The 16,350-nt window shown below is 40.3% G+C and overlaps 1 protein-coding gene across 1 annotated transcript in view; it reads left to right on the top strand.

Annotated features, from left to right (window-relative positions):
- Window positions 1–16,350, top strand: part of LOC124544808 (transcription termination factor 2) — a 317,601-nt gene that overhangs the window by 248,630 nt on the left and 52,621 nt on the right. The window contains exon 14 of the mRNA XM_047123494.1: window positions 7,574–7,734. Within this exon, the coding sequence (XP_046979450.1) occupies window positions 7,574–7,734 (161 nt within the window). The remainder of the gene's footprint in view (window positions 1–7,573; window positions 7,735–16,350) is intronic.

The raw sequence follows: 16,350 nt of genomic DNA, 5'->3' as shown, positions 1-16,350 counted from the left end.
CCCCCCCCCCCCCCCTTGTCTGCTTGTGGAGCACTTGATGTTAATTGCCTACACCTGACCTTGATAACACATCTACAGATACACATTCACAGCTATACTTAAAAAAAAAAAAACACCACCAACGGCGGATGAATAATTTGGTTGTTGCAAAGTATGGCAACATTATAGCGTGTAGGAGAGAGGTACTTGCCATCTGGCTGTAATTCATGTCTAGCCACTTAGAAAGAGAAAGAGTCTTATTGGCTGCCAGCAGTTAATTGAGGGGGATGTGCAAAACGGCTGAAAATAGGGCCACATTCCTTCATGAAACGGACTTCAGTTGCTATTGAAGCATCATCCCTGTTATCGCCTGTGTATGTTGGTTTGCTATTTCCATCTATTTGTCAATTATTGGCTTTATTATTGTGTTATTGACTCCACCTGGTGAACACCAGTTTCCTCGTGGATGGGAATTAGTTTCTCTCATGGGGCCTATTACTTTCATTAATCATATATTCAGATCAGAACACATTCTGGTCTCTTTTCTGTCTTAGTGGTACATTTCCTACATGTCTGTCTTCCTCACTATTTTGAAAATGTGGTGGCTGCCGACCTCCTCTTCCTCCACCTCATTCATGATAATTAGAATTTGTATTTTGAACTTCTAAGCTTCTAACATTCACATTACCACCCTGTTAATTTGGTTGTTTACGTTTCTATCAGGGAGCCTTTTATTATTGTGCATTTCTTGTTCGCTAACAGCCACTCTCTCTACCCATTTCAGGTATTCAGCGAATCTGTCTCCATTATCTTTATGTGCAGAAATGATTCCTTTCTGTCAAATGTGACAAGTGGGAAACCCAGAGAATTCTTTGATAGTCTTATGACCAGGAATATACTTTTTACCACTTCAAAATCCTGTTAATACATTGTTTGTTTATTATGGGACCAATATTATCTTGTGAAATCAAATTCGAACTCTGAAAGTGTTTTACATCATATCATAACATCAGCTGGCTAACACAAAGTATGTCTCAACAAATGATTTTTAATGAGAAATTTTTTCACATCCAGGTGAGCCACTTACCAACACATCTTCAAAATCATTTTGGAACTCTAATGGGTGTGTTTGTTTGTCTGGCACGAAACACAAAAGTTGCCGACATCTAGTGGAAGCCGTGTCAACAGATGCAACATGCTGCACTGTAGTGTTACACAAACTACCAGAGCGTGCACAGCAGCCTGTCCCATGCAGCTCCATGCCCACTCATCTTCTCCTCTGCATTCGGTTCTGTGGGTGGTCTCAATGTAGTAACATTTTTCCTTCTTCCCATCACGTTCGAAGTTGATGTAGATATCAGTCACTGTTCAGACTTCACTCTTGTGAACTTAACACAAAACTGTCCCTTTCATTGGATCTTGCCTCTATGTGTTCTGTTGCAGTACTCTATTTGTGCCTACCAAGTCTTTGCTTTCTATACCGATGACTGACTGTTTACTTTCCGTGCCCGAAAACCTCAAACCCCGTTTACTTTCCGGGCTGATGCACCATATGTGAGGCGATAGGTAAAATTAATAACGTTTGTAGTTAGTTATTTTTGTTGAATATTTCCATGTTTTGTGATTTTTAAATGCCATTGCCTTTTACAAGAGCTTGAAATTATTTGTGCGAAGAGCCAGAGAGTGATGGAGAACCTGCCTCCTATATAACATCCAGTTCACAAGTCCACAACTCGTCTCACCAAAACTTGAATAAAATGTTCTAACACTCTAAATATAATTCCCAGGAGTCAGGAACTACAATGAAAAATAAAAGTATACTGTCATTAAAGTAGTATATTCCGGTAATAGTTCACATGCATTAGAAATAATTGTGCAATTAATTAAAGGTTTCGTATCATATTCAGTGTTCGACACAGTTCAGAGCTGACTTCCACTCGAAGTTCATTATCATCCTGTCTGCAAATGAAATACGATTAACTGCTCATCTTTAAAGCGGTGAATAAACTGTACCCCTTGTCAACCAGTTTCCTATAACATAGTGTTTGCACAAAAAGCAAAATACCTAAAATGCAAGTTTGTTTACACACAGTTGTACATTATAAGCGCAATGTCTAATTCAATTGAAATACAATTACGCCAGTCATCTTAAGCAACATCTGATGCTTAGAGGACACGATCTTGGACGAAATGTGTAGGCACATTGGAGACAATGTCACAAGAGATAATTTGGTTTTATGCAGTTGTATGGATATCCAACCGGGGAAATTATAAATGAGTTTCTTTCTGTTAATGAAGTTATTCTTTCAAAAATGTCCTCAATCACTCCTCAAAACAAGGGTACTATACATTCTTTAACTGAGCAAGACACATCATTACAACTGATGATCGAATAACATCCTGAGTGAAGAGATTGGTCTTAATATACTCTCGGTGCAGATGCCAAATGGAACACCTGCAGATAGATTGCTTCCAGTCTGGGCAGAAGTGCTAACATTTACAGTGTTGTTAGCTGAAGACTACCAGTGTTCCTGATTTTTCTTTGAGCAAATCTGCTGTGTTTATGGTCTACAAAATTCTCAAATAGATAACTCTTAAACTCTGACTTCTGGAATTTTTCAAAAGGAGCTGAGTGTAGACTGTGACTTCTGAACTGTCTCTCTTCTTTCTGTTTCTGGAGAGTTGGTACAGCTCCATGATTACATTCATTACTTAAAGTGCTGTCACCTTAGCATTGCCTCTTAATTAGAAGAGGTAGATTAACTAACTTGTTTTTACACTTTTCGGTCTGAAAATCAGTTTTTACCTAATAATTCAATTGTTATGTTAAGAAGTACTCCAGAAAAACGCGTACTGTATGTTTTTACATAGAAGACAATGTAAATCCCAAAGTATAACTTTCTGTCTTCAGTGTAACGCACTTCTGAAATTTCATAAAAAATTTGATTTTTGAGGAAACTAATTATTGGATCATGCTCTGTCTCATAGTCTTGCCAGGTGTTGTAACATTATATAAACATTTAATTTCACTTTACATTATTTACAACCTGTCTGCTCTGCATAGACACGCATTAGGGGCTGCTGGCTTGATCTTGGCTGAGTGACAGGGAAAAGCCTCTCTTCCTCTCTTTCACTTGCTATATATATTCAGTTATATATTCAATCTATATTGGAAAGCATTCTGAATTACTGATGCATTAGATAAGTGACTAAGAACATTACGTATTGTGGGACCACAACATTGTGCCTTACTGGAGATACTATCCACCCCCTTATGAACTTTTACTTTTTAGAGTCATCTTCATCACTTTGGATAGTGATGCGAGATTAATTTTTATTTCATTATGGGCCAATTGTATCAAGCAGTTTGACCATAGATTAACACAGAAAATGACCTCAGTGCAAGCTGAACTCAAAAATCTGTGTTGTATAAATGTTAATCACAGATTATATCACTAAGCACTAGGATCGTCTTTGACTGGTAAAATTTTGTGGATCAAGTCAAGTTTAGCTGCAATTGTCAATTCATAACGTAGTGGCATTACAAAATGTCACTTTTGTTTTATACAAATAGAAAATTAAAAAATAAATAATAAAGAGGTTGTTATTAACACACAAATTTTAAGGAAACACGTGAATAAGCCACTTTCACACTGCAGAAGCCTGATTGTTTTGTCTGTAAGGTTAGAGTAAGGAAATTATGGAGTATATATTTAACGAGTGCACATAAATGACCTTGTAACAATTCTTTGGAGATGACTTTAATTAATGTGATCAATTTAAGGCTTTTTATAGTCACTTAGCAGCAGAGTAAAAAAGGGATATTCGATATATTTGCACAGAAAATTTAAGCACAATAATTTTGAAAGTAGCGAGTAATAATTGAATACCTCTTGCAAAAATGTTCTCTAGGCTTGAATAGCATTAACTACACAATTTCTATTGAATTTTTAACTACAATACAAGACTTAAACTGCCATGACAGCTACATGCATGTTGATGCAAAACTAGTAGGAAGCATATGTAAGTCAGTCAGTAGTTATCAGGTGGTTGCTCAATGGTTGCAGCCTGGAATGCAGTCCGGAATTCCAGGTCTGATCGCAGTTTGGTTCTGTTCCCTTCCCACCTGCCCGATTTGCCACTTCTTTTTAATGTTTATGTTTTATGTTTTAATGTTTAATGTTTAATGTTTATTAACGTGCAGAATGCAAAGTTGTTAAATTTAGGACTCAGAACAAAACTAAATCACTTGACAGTTACTATAACTGCAGCATTTGGCTTAAACAATGCAAAATAGGTGTCAGTGCATCAATGAGGAACCTGAAATGGATGAGACTGTGCTCATTAGGAAAATAATCTATGAAAAAATTCCAGTACCAACGCAAAACGGTGATAACAGGAGTCACAATGCATTGAGGGTGGCATTTACTAACTGTCTGCTTACACAAAAATAAGTACAAAATTGGAATAGATTTTTAAGGTGTCAGTATGAAACCCTGATTTTCATTCCATTTCTTCTAGTTCCAGTTCCTTAATTTTTGTATCTAATTTCAGTGTTACAATTCTCATTTCATGTTGGACGAGAAGGCACTGTTCTTTTACTGTATGTTTAAGCTCAAGGCACTCTAATCTTATTTTGTAGAATTGCTATCTTACATTTAAAAATTTTTTTTTTTTTTTTTTTTTTTTTTTTGTGCAATTCTGACACTAAGTTCTATATCACAGTTGTGCATTGTGTGCTGTACATCTACATTATCATTGTTGCCAGCTCAACATAAAAACTTTGTTTGTTTGTCTTTATTTTCGTTTTTGTAAACAACAGGAGAACAATATTTTCATCTGGAGTCAGTAGTATCCTTGTTTACTGATGTGATTTAACTGCGACCTTCACTATTGTTTAAATCTGCATCAGAAAAAGAAATGAACAAGAATGTAATAAATAATATTATAAATTAATTTTTATGCAGCAAATTTATTTAAAAAAGTCTATATTAAAACCACGACATGTGAGTTTAGGATGGAAAGCTATGTTGTCATTGTAAGGGTTGTAAACAGGAATAAATTGTAGCTTCAAGGCAGCAGTTAGCTTCTGTGCACTTTTGTAGCAATAGACCTGACGAAATTACTGCCTCCACTTATATGCATTTCAGCCTTGAAAAGTTGTAATAACATTTTTGCTGCAGCTTACGCAGCACATGTAATTACATGAAGATGAAACGTAGTAATCATAAAATTCATATTAAAATAGTACAACTTGTCGTCTGTGAATGCTTTTTAGGCCGTTTTGTTATTGTTAAAACACATTTTCAAACTTTTCCAGTCATGATTTGACCCTGTGTTCGGTGAATTAAAGGCAACAGCAACTTTGTTCGGCACCTTTTTCTTTTTTGACCATAATTGCAAGCTTCAAAACGTTATACCAAATCTCAACAAGTGTTTTTTCTGTGGGATTTGTGATCCACCGTTAGACACAGCAGGCTCCATCTTGCACACAGTTTTGAATATCCAAGAGTGCAGATAATTGCATTCACACTTCCTTTGCTAATTGACAGATGCAGCACCAACTGCTGAGTTGTAATGGGTCAGTCCTCATGAATGACAACATTGGCTCGCTGCAACATGTCAAATGTGACAGAAGTTAATGGTCTCCCTGCCTGCTGCATATCGTGGAGCTCCGCTGAATCACCTTCTGATGACCTCACCCTCCTTACCCAGTGACTAACTGTACTTCTGTTGACAGCAGATGCTCCATAGACTTTGCACAAGTGTTTGTGTATATTTGACACAGTTTCTTTAACTGCAGTGAGAAATTCAATGGCGGCACGTTGCTTGTAAAATACATCACCTACACTGTCCACTGGGGGCCGAACCACACAATAACCCGGGGTTCAGTGTGGGGTGGGTGGAGTGCTGTGGCCTGTTGTGGGGTTGTGAACCACTGAGGGCTATGGCGGGTCGAAGCCTCTCCGTTGTTTCTAGGTTCCCGGTTTAATACATACATACAGTATCATTATAACACCTACTAGCCTCAAACACTTTAATCCCATTAATTACTCTCTACCTAATGTTTCTTTTAGCCATTGACCTAAACCTCTCCCATGACTACAACCTTGCAGAAGAATCATCATCATCTTCTTCTTCTTCTTCTTCTTTTCTTCCCCTTCCCCCTCCTCCAACAATGTAAGTTTGCTGGCATCATTTTGCTGTGCTTTAGATTCCTTCACATGTGTATGAGGTTCTTCCTTCTCTAATCCTGGTAGCCAGCAAAATCTAGTGCTTAGCTGAATTTTGGATTTGCTAGAAAATGTTTCCTCTGTCCTTGTTTTGATTGCCACTTTTTCGCAGTTCCCTTTCTCTTTTTACAAATTCAAACTGTCATAATTCAAATTTTGCATTTGCTAATCCTGCCTGAAGACCACAAATCTTTGCCTCCTGCTCTTTGATTTTCCGATTGTTCTGGCATAATATAAAATTCCGTGGAAGAGCCTCATTGAGCATTCCATTCTCGACATCACTGCTGTCAACTCAGTAAAGCCATAATCTAAAATTTTCATGAAACAGTCCCTGTTCAGCTAATCTGCAGCACTCAGTTGATCAATTTTAGAAAGCCTTAACACCAGCTACAATGAAAGAAAAACAATAGATGGAATGCAATAGAAATTTATGGTAGTGTTTTGTATAGTTATCATGTGTAAAATTCAGCCTAAAATTGAAATCTTAGATGTGAGAAGAAAAATACACTTTTCACACTGTTTTACCATATTTAATGTGAGAGTAATGCTTACATAAATGTAACTACATGTTTATTATATTTCTACAAACAATAAATGTTTAAGTGTCTCCTGTTCTGTTGTGTAATTATTTACAACAACTGAATTCATAATGATTATGGAGATGCAGTGTTTTCAACCTTAAATATATTTCCATATACTGCATCATAGGTTAACAACATTTTGACCTCCTTGAAATCACATCTCTGAAACTAAGAGTTCACATGTAAGAACTGAGAAGAACCCACCTACCTATGCATCTGTACTCCACAAGCCACTGTACAGTTCATGGTGTAAGATAGTGCATATCAGTATTAACAATTTTTCATAGTCTCTCTGCCTGTATGCCTCTGTATATGCCCTAATGTCTCTCAGCTTATAAGTATGAACCCTATGTGGCATATATGATTTGAGTAGTATGTGCATGCAGCCTTTGTTGTTAAAAACATCTTGATAGTATCCCGAGTAAGTAGGTATGTTGTTACCATCCACAGGAGACGTGCAACAAATCCTGCCAGTATTGTCTGAAATATGTACCAGTTTAAATTAAGCAGTTGGTTGAACATACGGAAAATAAAGATTATACGAATATTAACAAAAGACCTATTATTAAACAATGCTATTTAAACAAACAGCAAAAGTTGTTGCAGGTGTGAAGAGAGAAAAGAAAGGAGAATCTCAGATACAAAGAAGTACTTGTTATAGAGAAGTCAAGAATGTCAGTTGTATGTTACTATTCAGAAATGTGTTTGAAAGGTTGAGAGAATATGCAATATAAATTTGGTAAGATAAACAACACAACTAATTGATTTCTTTCTTTCTAGGTAAAAAGTCTGCTCTGAATGTTGAAAACACTGGAGTAAGCAAGGAGCTGGCTACAATGTACAATCACATGAATAATATACAGGATGTGAAAACATTTCAGATATTGGTGTTGCTTCTCCGTTTGAGGCAGTTATGTTGCCATCCAGGACTGATCAAGGCTGTAAGTGCAATTACAGGTTCCCCCCCCCCCTTTCCCATCTTCTATATGAAGTAGTCTTATAAAACAAAAGTACACAGAGTAATAAAGCAGGTAAGACTTCGTGCTCCTCAATAAATAAAGCCCTGTTCCACTCTAAAGCAACGATTCAAACAAAAATAATCCTTGTCACCTGAACTGAAACGTTGTTTGACCGAGAGTGGAAAGAACCCAAATGCAAGCATTAAAATACCTCTGAAACTTACACCACTATCTCTTGATTATATGGTGCTGCTAACGGGGTGATGTCACTTGAGATTCTAACTTGTATCAGTTGTGTGACATCACAGGATTCACATCCACAAATGCAGGAAATTGGTAGTGTGCCAGCTCTCATCTACTGTGCTGTGATTGAAGTGCAAAAGGTGAATGGAGACCACAGAGACAGTGGTGCCTGGAGATGAACACTTTAGTCATCAGAGAACTAAAAAAAAAATTTATAACTCTTTAATGGGATAGGTGATTCTGGTGGTAATCTCTGCTTAACTTCTGTCCCTTGTTTTTTTTACTTCTGTAAGGTCCTTTATAGAGATGTTTGTTCCTCTTCAACTTAACCACCTAGTGTGGCATTGTCTATCATATTTCTTGCAGTTGTGGCATGTCATATATTGGTCAGACAATCAGGACTGTGCAAGACCAGTGTATTGAACATAAGCGTCACATGCGCCTACAACAGCCAAGCAAATCCGCTATTGCAAAACATTGCCTTGACACCGGTCATCGTATGGAATACAACAACACTGAGATTCTGGCTTGCATGTCCAGCTATTGGGATAGTGTTATTAAGGAAGCTGTTGAAATCAAACTATCAAGCAACCTTATAAACAGAGATGGTGGATTTTGTTTAAATGCTGCTTGGAATCCGGCTCTGTCTCTCATCAAAAAACAGAGGGACAGAATTAATGCTACCTCACCTGTTGATTAATAGTCACTATCGATATTTCTGATGTTGGTTATCTTTGGTTGTGTGTTGACTCTGTGGTTACTTGTTCTGTGTGTGGTATCTTCCTTGTTTTCCCTCTGTGAACCGAGGTATTAAATTCCCTTGCACATTGCTTTCTTCTTGCGGTTGTCCCTTGAGAATGGCAGGGTGTGCTCCTGTCAAAATATCGGTGGTGGTCGACGACGTCACCTGGCTGCAAACCCATTAGTTATTTGAACATTCAATTCGCTGGGAAAAGTTAAGGTCTCCTCTACGAGGAGGAAATGTATCATTGCCTTTGGAGGTTGGATAAACTTCGCAGCAGTGAAGTAAGGTTGGAATGTGCGTTATCGTTTTTATTGAAGTGTCAAAATCATAGTGTGGTTCCAACGTTTGCTAAGGTTGTGCATCATATTAATTCTCCTGCCACCAATCGCATCAAGCAATGTGCTGGTTTAGCTCTTGTTCATGAAAGGATCCACTATACTCGCCGTCACTTAGATTTTGTTTCTAAGGAATTATTTCATCTTCATTTAGTGATGGCGTCTAATGTTTCTGAATTTTCTTGAGGTTGGGTGGACGGTGCCTCTTGGTCGCAGTCTGACTGGGAATTTCAATCCGTAAATGCTCGTCATCCGTGAAGTTTGAACGTTTCCTTAGCTCAGTGTCTAATTCTAATTTTAATTCTCGACGTTCTGTGATCAATCTCACGGAGAAATCGTTTGCCAACACAGCTTTGTCTGTGCTGGGGAAAGGTTTGAATTTCGCACCAACGCCTAAGAGTTTGCCAGTTATTGATTTTATTAGTTCTATTGAACAGGCTGTTTATAAACTACCTTCCTAGGCTGCAGAAGAGGTTAGGAGGGAAGCTTGTCGTGTGTTGACTGGAGCCCATCCACCCAAGTGTAACATTACAGCAGCTGCGGTGGCTGCTTTATGTTCACTGAGAATATATCCTGATACTGTTATTTTACCTGCGGACAAGGGAAATGCCACGGTTTTGTTGAACAAGCACGATTACATTCAAAAGATGTAGCGTCTACTTTCTGATTCGGCGTATCGCAAAATCAGTGCTGACCCGACTAAGAGTGTTGAGAGAAAGACTAATAACCTCCTGAAGAAAAGTTCTTTGTCACAGGAAACTACCAAGAGTCTTAATTCTTACTGTACTGTACCACCTAGATTATATGGCCTCCCTAAGGTCCATAAAGAGACTGTTCCGTTGAGGCCTATTGTTTCTAATATTGGTGCTCCGTCATATCGTGTAGCTAAACATCTTGCTAGTTTGTTGAGCCCACTAGTAGGTAGGTGTGAGCACCACATTAAGAACTCTGCAGATTTCATATGTCGATTGCCGGGATTGCGTTTGAATGACTCTGATATTTTAGTCAGTTCTGATTTAGTTTCTCTTTTCACTTGCGTTCCTCTCTCTGATTCATTGCAGCTAATTGAGGTTAAGCTTGGTGTCGGCTTAACAAATTTGTTTTGACATGTCCTGACTTCCACTTACTTTTTATTCAATGGTTAGTACTACGAACAGACTGATGGAGTTGCAGTGGGAAGCCCGTTGTCACCTATTGTGGCCAATTTGTTTATGGAGGACTTTGAGGAACGTGCATTGGAGTCTACATTCAGCCCAAGGCAAGACATCGATATCTTCATCTTCAAGCCATTTTTGAAACATCAGACTCTCGTCACCTAGGTCCTCATACATTCTAATCCATTTTGTCTCTAGCATCTCAGTGTACGTATTAGAGTTCGTTCTAGTTTCACCCAAGCAATTCATGATTTACCTTTAGTGGCGTAAGGCAGTCCCTTCGTGGTCGCTGGAAGTGAAGCAATTAAGGAGCATCAGCGAGCTCTACAGCACCATAGGTGACACTCTTTCCTGGAGCACCTCATAGCCTTTAAATGGCTCCGTGGCCACATTCGCCAACTTATCAAAAGATGGAAGCAGGAGTGTTGGGATAAATACGTCTCAACCATTGGGTCCCATACGTCACTTTCCCAAACCTGGGCAAAGATCAAACGTCTTTTCGGGTACCAGGCCTCAACAGCTGTCCCCGGTGTTACCATAAATGGCGAGTTATGTACCGACGCAAATGCGATTGCCGAGCGCTCTCCTGAGCACTTTGCTCGAGCCTCCGCGTCGGAGAATTACTCCCACCCCCCAGCCTTTCGCACACTCGAACGGCGGCTGGAAGGGAACGCATTCTCATTCACTACATGTTGAGGTGAATCCTATAACGCCCCATTTACAGAGTGGGAAGCTCCTCAGTGCCCTTGCACATTGCCCCGACACAGCTCCCGGGCCTGATAGCATCCACAGCCAGTTGATTAAACATCCCTCATCTGACTACAAACGACATCTTCTAGTCATCTTCAACTGGACCTCGTGCGATGGCATCTTTCCATTGCAATGGCGGGAGAGCAGCATCATTCCGGTGCTCAAACCTGGTAAAAACCAGCTTGATGTGGATAGCTACCGGCCCATCAGCGTTCTTTGTAAGCTGCTGGAACGTATGATATGTCGGCGGTTGGGTTGGGTCCTGGAGTCACATGAATTGCTGGCTCCATGTCAGGGCGGCTTCCGCAAGGGTTGCTGTACCACTGATAATCTTGTGTCCAACAAGTCTGCCATCCGAACAGCCTTTTCCAGACGGCAACACCTGATTGTCGTCTTTTGTGATTTACGTAAAGCATATGACACATCCATCTTGGCGACATCATATCTGTGCCACCTTGTATGAGCGGGGTCTCCGGGGACCACTCCAGATTTTTATCCGAAACTTCCTGTCGATCCGTACTTTCCGTGTCCAAGTTGGTGACTACCATAGTTCCATCCATATCCAGGAGAATGGAGTCCCGCAGGGCTCTGTATTGAGTGTCTCTCTATTTTTAGTTGCCATTAATGGTCTAGCAGCAGCTGTCGGGCCCTCCGTCACACCTTCTCTGTATGCAGACGACTTCTGCATTTCATACTGCTGCTCCAGCACTGTTGTTGGTGAGTGGCGCCTCCAAGGAGCCATCCACAAGGCACAATCATGGGCTCTAGCCCACGGCTTCCAGTTTTCAGCTGCAAAGTCATGTGTCATGCACTTCTGGCGGCATTGTACCTTTCATCCGGAACCCGCACTTTACCTTAATGACGATCCACTCACTGTAGTGGAGACATATCAATTCCTAGGACTGGTTTTCGATACTTGATTGACTTGGCTCCCTCATCTTCGTCAGCTTAAGCAGAAGTGCTGGCAGCACCTCAACAACCTCCATTGCCTGCGCAACACCAATTGGGGTGCAGATTGCTGTATGCTGCTGCAGCTCTACAGAGCCCTTGCCCAATCCCAAGTTGACTATGGGAGTGTGGTTTAGGGTTCGGCAGCGCCTACAGCATTGCATTTACTCGACCCTGTGCAACACCGTGGGGTTCGATTTGTGACAGGAGCTTTTAGGACAAGTCCAGTGACCAGCCTACTGGTGGAGGCTGTTGTCCCTCCACTGCAGATCAGACGTGTGCAACTGCTCGCCAGTTATGCAGCACACATTCATTGTACCCCTGAGCATCCGAATTACAGTCTCCTTTTCCCGCCTGTGGCATTCCAACTCCCGCATCGGCGGCCCAGATCGGGGCGAATGATTGCGGTTCACGTGCAGTCCCTTCTCTGCGAACTGGAGTCCTTCGCTTCGTCTGGACCTTTTGCATGGCCCTAAGGACTCCGTTAACCCCGCCGTTCTCCGCTGTCACGTCCTCTCGATTCTTGATGTGTTCCGGGCTCTGAAATGGTTTACACTGACTGCTCAATGGCTGATGGTCATGTAGGCTTCACATGTGTTCATGGAGGACATATTGAACAGCACTCCTTTCCAGTTGGCTGCAGTGTTTTCACTGCAGAGGTGGCGGCCATATCTTGTGGTCTTGAGTGCATTCACTCATGCCCTGGCGAGTCATTTCTCCTGTGTACTGACTCATTGAGCAGCCTACAAGGTATCGACCAGTACTACACTCGCCACACTCTTTTAGCTTCCATTCAGGAGTCCATCTATGCCCTGGAACAGTCCTGCCATTCCATGGTGTTTGTGTGGACCCCAGGTCACGTCGGAATCCCTGGCAACAAATATGCTGACAGGCTGGCCAAACAGACGAAGTGGAAACCACTTCTGGAGATAGGCATCTCTGAAGCTGACCTGCGTTCTGTCTTACACCACAGAGTTTTCTGGCATTGGGAGACAGAATGGCATAACAGCATGCACAACGAACTGTGTGTCATTAAGGAGACTATGAATGTGTGGAAGTCTTCCATGCAGGCCTCTCCCAGGGAATCAGTTGTCCTCTGCCAGCTCCGCATTGGCCATACCTCTAATGCATGGTTACCTACTCCGTCGCGAAGACCCACCTCAGTGTCGCTGTGGCTCCCAAATGACAGTTGTCCACCTCTTGCTGGACTGCCAACTTTTAACTTTTCCAGCACCCTAATACTTCTATGTAGGTTTTAGCGCATGTCCTTTGTCCCTCTGTGTCCTCCACCCTAGTGCTTTTAGGGTGGAGCTTTTAATGTGTTACAGAGTGGCTGGCTTTCTGTTTTTATTCTCGTCGTTGGCCAGCCACTGTAATCTGCTTTCATGATTTACTCTCCCTGTTTCTAGCGTCTCTCTGTTGTTTTCCTGTCCTGTTTTGTTCCTTTTAGTGCTTGTTGCCTTCCCTTCATTCTTGTGGATTTTCCTTTCTGTCCGTTTTATTCTCAAACTTGTGGGATTGTTTTATTAGGAACAAGGGACCTATGACCTCGTAGTTTGGGCCCTTCTCCCGGCTTAAAACCAACCAACCAACCACCTTTTACAAATTATTTGTCATTGAACAATACTAGAACAGTACTGAGAATTTACACACCACACCATATTCAGCTAGCTGGCTGTGGCCAACTATTGGACCAATTCACATGGTGTCTGTTGAAAGTTGTACCAACTTCGGGAGGAGGGGAATCATGTACGTTGTGTTTCAACATGAGATGCTGACAACTTTCCAGACCATCCTCATACCTGCCTGTAATTTGTCTCTGTTGTTCTATTTGTTGTATTCTTTGTAAACTACATCCCCCTCCTCCCCCCTCCTCTTGCTATTGCTACTACTGTTCCCACTATTCATGTTACAGTTATTCCTAAGTATTTTATCCATTATTAAATGTAAGACTTCATATAACCTGTGTGGTAATGACAACAATGTAAAATATGTAGAGTGCCTGGTTAGATGAAAGAGGAGGCCCGATAGTGATGTTTGTAATCTCCTTGGGCTATTTATTGTACAATTTTATTCCTTGATGGAGAATGCTGTTTTGAGTTTTATCTTTCTCCTTTCTTGTGTAAGTTCAGTCCAGATTCTGTTCCGTGGTCAAGGATATAGCTGTTTCTGCAGTAATTACCAAGATTATTTTTTATGCACGTAGCTGATTGGCAATTTTCTCATTTGGTGTGATTAAAATCCCAAGGGTTTTAAACAGACCTTGACAGTGACCCCTATCACTATTTTTATTATTCGTAAGGCCCTCTTCTGTAGTTTGAAAACTATATTCACATTTTATGCTTTCAGACATAGGAATTATAGAGCCAACCAGTTGCAAGTATCTGTTTGGTACATTTACCTACGTTTCAACCCCTAGTAAGGATGTCTTCATCAGAATGAAATTTTGAGAAACTGTAAAATTACGTTGCAGGAAAGCAGTGTTCAGAATTTAGAGCAGCTCTGAATTCTGATCATTGCTTTCTTGCAATATAATTTTATGATTTCTCAGAATTTCATTCTGATGAAGGCACCCTTAGTAGGTGTCGAAACCTGAGTCAATGTACCCAACAGTTATTTGCAACCGGTTGGCTGTATAACTCCTAAGTTTGACACTTACGTACAGTTGCTGAGAAACAGCCATTTTTAAAACTGTAATTTTGTACTTTTGTCTCCCAGGAAGGAATTCTGTAGCTAAGATTTGAGTATGCATGCTAAATAATGCATAACTAAAAGGTAGTAGTCATTATACACTGGTGACAGGATGCTAAGGGCATAACATGCTAATTAGATTGTAAGTATCTTCGCATGTTTAAACCACTTAAAATGAGAATCAGTACTCATTCGTTTAACAGTCTTTATGTCTCTCTTTGGACAAATTGGTGGCATTTGTTGTCTTTATACTCAATTTATCTTCATTACATTGTTGTTTCAACAGTTTGCAACAAATGATTATTTTCCCTAGTCCCTGGTAGAGTATGCCCAGGTTTAAATCTTCCTTTTTATTTTGTTTGATTTTTTTCTTTTCTGATGAAAGTAAATTTAATGCCATGAATACTTGGTAGAAAAGTGAAACTCAGTTATAAGTGTAAGAAGCTGCTGTGCCTATTGATTGGTTGTTACAAGCTTGCTCTCCCTACTAACCCCCCATCCCCTTTCCCGTTTTTAAAAAAAATCTCCAGTCTCATTACAAGGTGACTTTCCATGACTTGTACCAAAGAAATTCCATTCTGTCATCATTCCTGAGTCTCTTTTATGACAGTACAAATCGAGAAACTTATCATAACTGAAAGAATGAATGTGGGATATCTGAGCAAACTGTGATTTTACATATTTGATCTGCTCCTTGATGGAAACATACACAGTAATTATGTGATGTTGCAGAAGTCACTGACAGTCAAAGACTAAGAGATTCCATTTCCTGATTTTGGCGAAGAACATTGTATTGCATTCTGAATGATAAATGAATTGTTTTCAGCAAACTTCATTAGGATAATCAGCTTATCTTCCCTTAGATCACGTTTAAATGTTTTGAGATGCAAGCTGGTATTTTTCTGTATGATGGTGGGATGACAAACTCCAAATTTTTGTTGCTGCTACTACTACAAAAATTGCTTTGTGTCCAGGTGTCTTGATCGGTGTATACCCATTGCTTGTACACAATAATTTCCTAAGGAACGTGCTCTATAAAATAGCTGGCAACTGCAAATGTTACAGCTTCAGACCCAGGACATTTTTCACAGCAGATACTAAGCCGTCTTTCTGAGAAGCTCCTTATTGTTTTCACTAATCACTGCTCCACTGAGTGTAAGCGTGACATTCTGAAAAAACACACACACACACACACACACACACACACACACACACACACACACACACACACACGAGAGAGAGAGCCAGAGAGAGAGAGAGAGTGCAGGCATTCCAGGTGATCAAACTGTTACTCATCATTAATTTTACAGAATTTTGAGAACCATATTTCTCTGCCCCTTTCGATTCCTGTAGCACGTACACATTTTCCGTGAAAAGCAAAGCAATGATATTTGCTGCATGTATATGTTTGTGCCTGAAAGTCTAACTGCCCCCCCCCTCCCTCCCCCCTCTCCAGGACATACTCTCCTAAATTCATCGTCTTAAAAACAATTTTTCACTCTACAAGTGATTTCTACTGGTAATATCTTCTTTGTTAATTTTCAGCAAGTGGCTGCAATGCCCTTCTCTGCCTTAAGCTTTCAAGCACACTTTACCATCCTTTCTCATAAACTTTAGGCCACAGTCTTCATCAGAAAAAGAGGAACACAATACCATTCATATACGTAGCTAAACACACCTCATGAACATGACCACCAGCTCTGTCAGCTCGGGGACAAGTTGCCAGAGTGGG

The sequence above is a fragment of the Schistocerca americana genome, chromosome 8, assembly GCF_021461395.2.
Source record: "Schistocerca americana isolate TAMUIC-IGC-003095 chromosome 8, iqSchAmer2.1, whole genome shotgun sequence".
Taxonomy (NCBI): Eukaryota; Metazoa; Arthropoda; class Insecta; order Orthoptera; family Acrididae; genus Schistocerca; species Schistocerca americana.
Note: the sequence above shows the minus strand (reverse complement) of the source record. Positions and strands in the feature narration are given on the sequence as shown.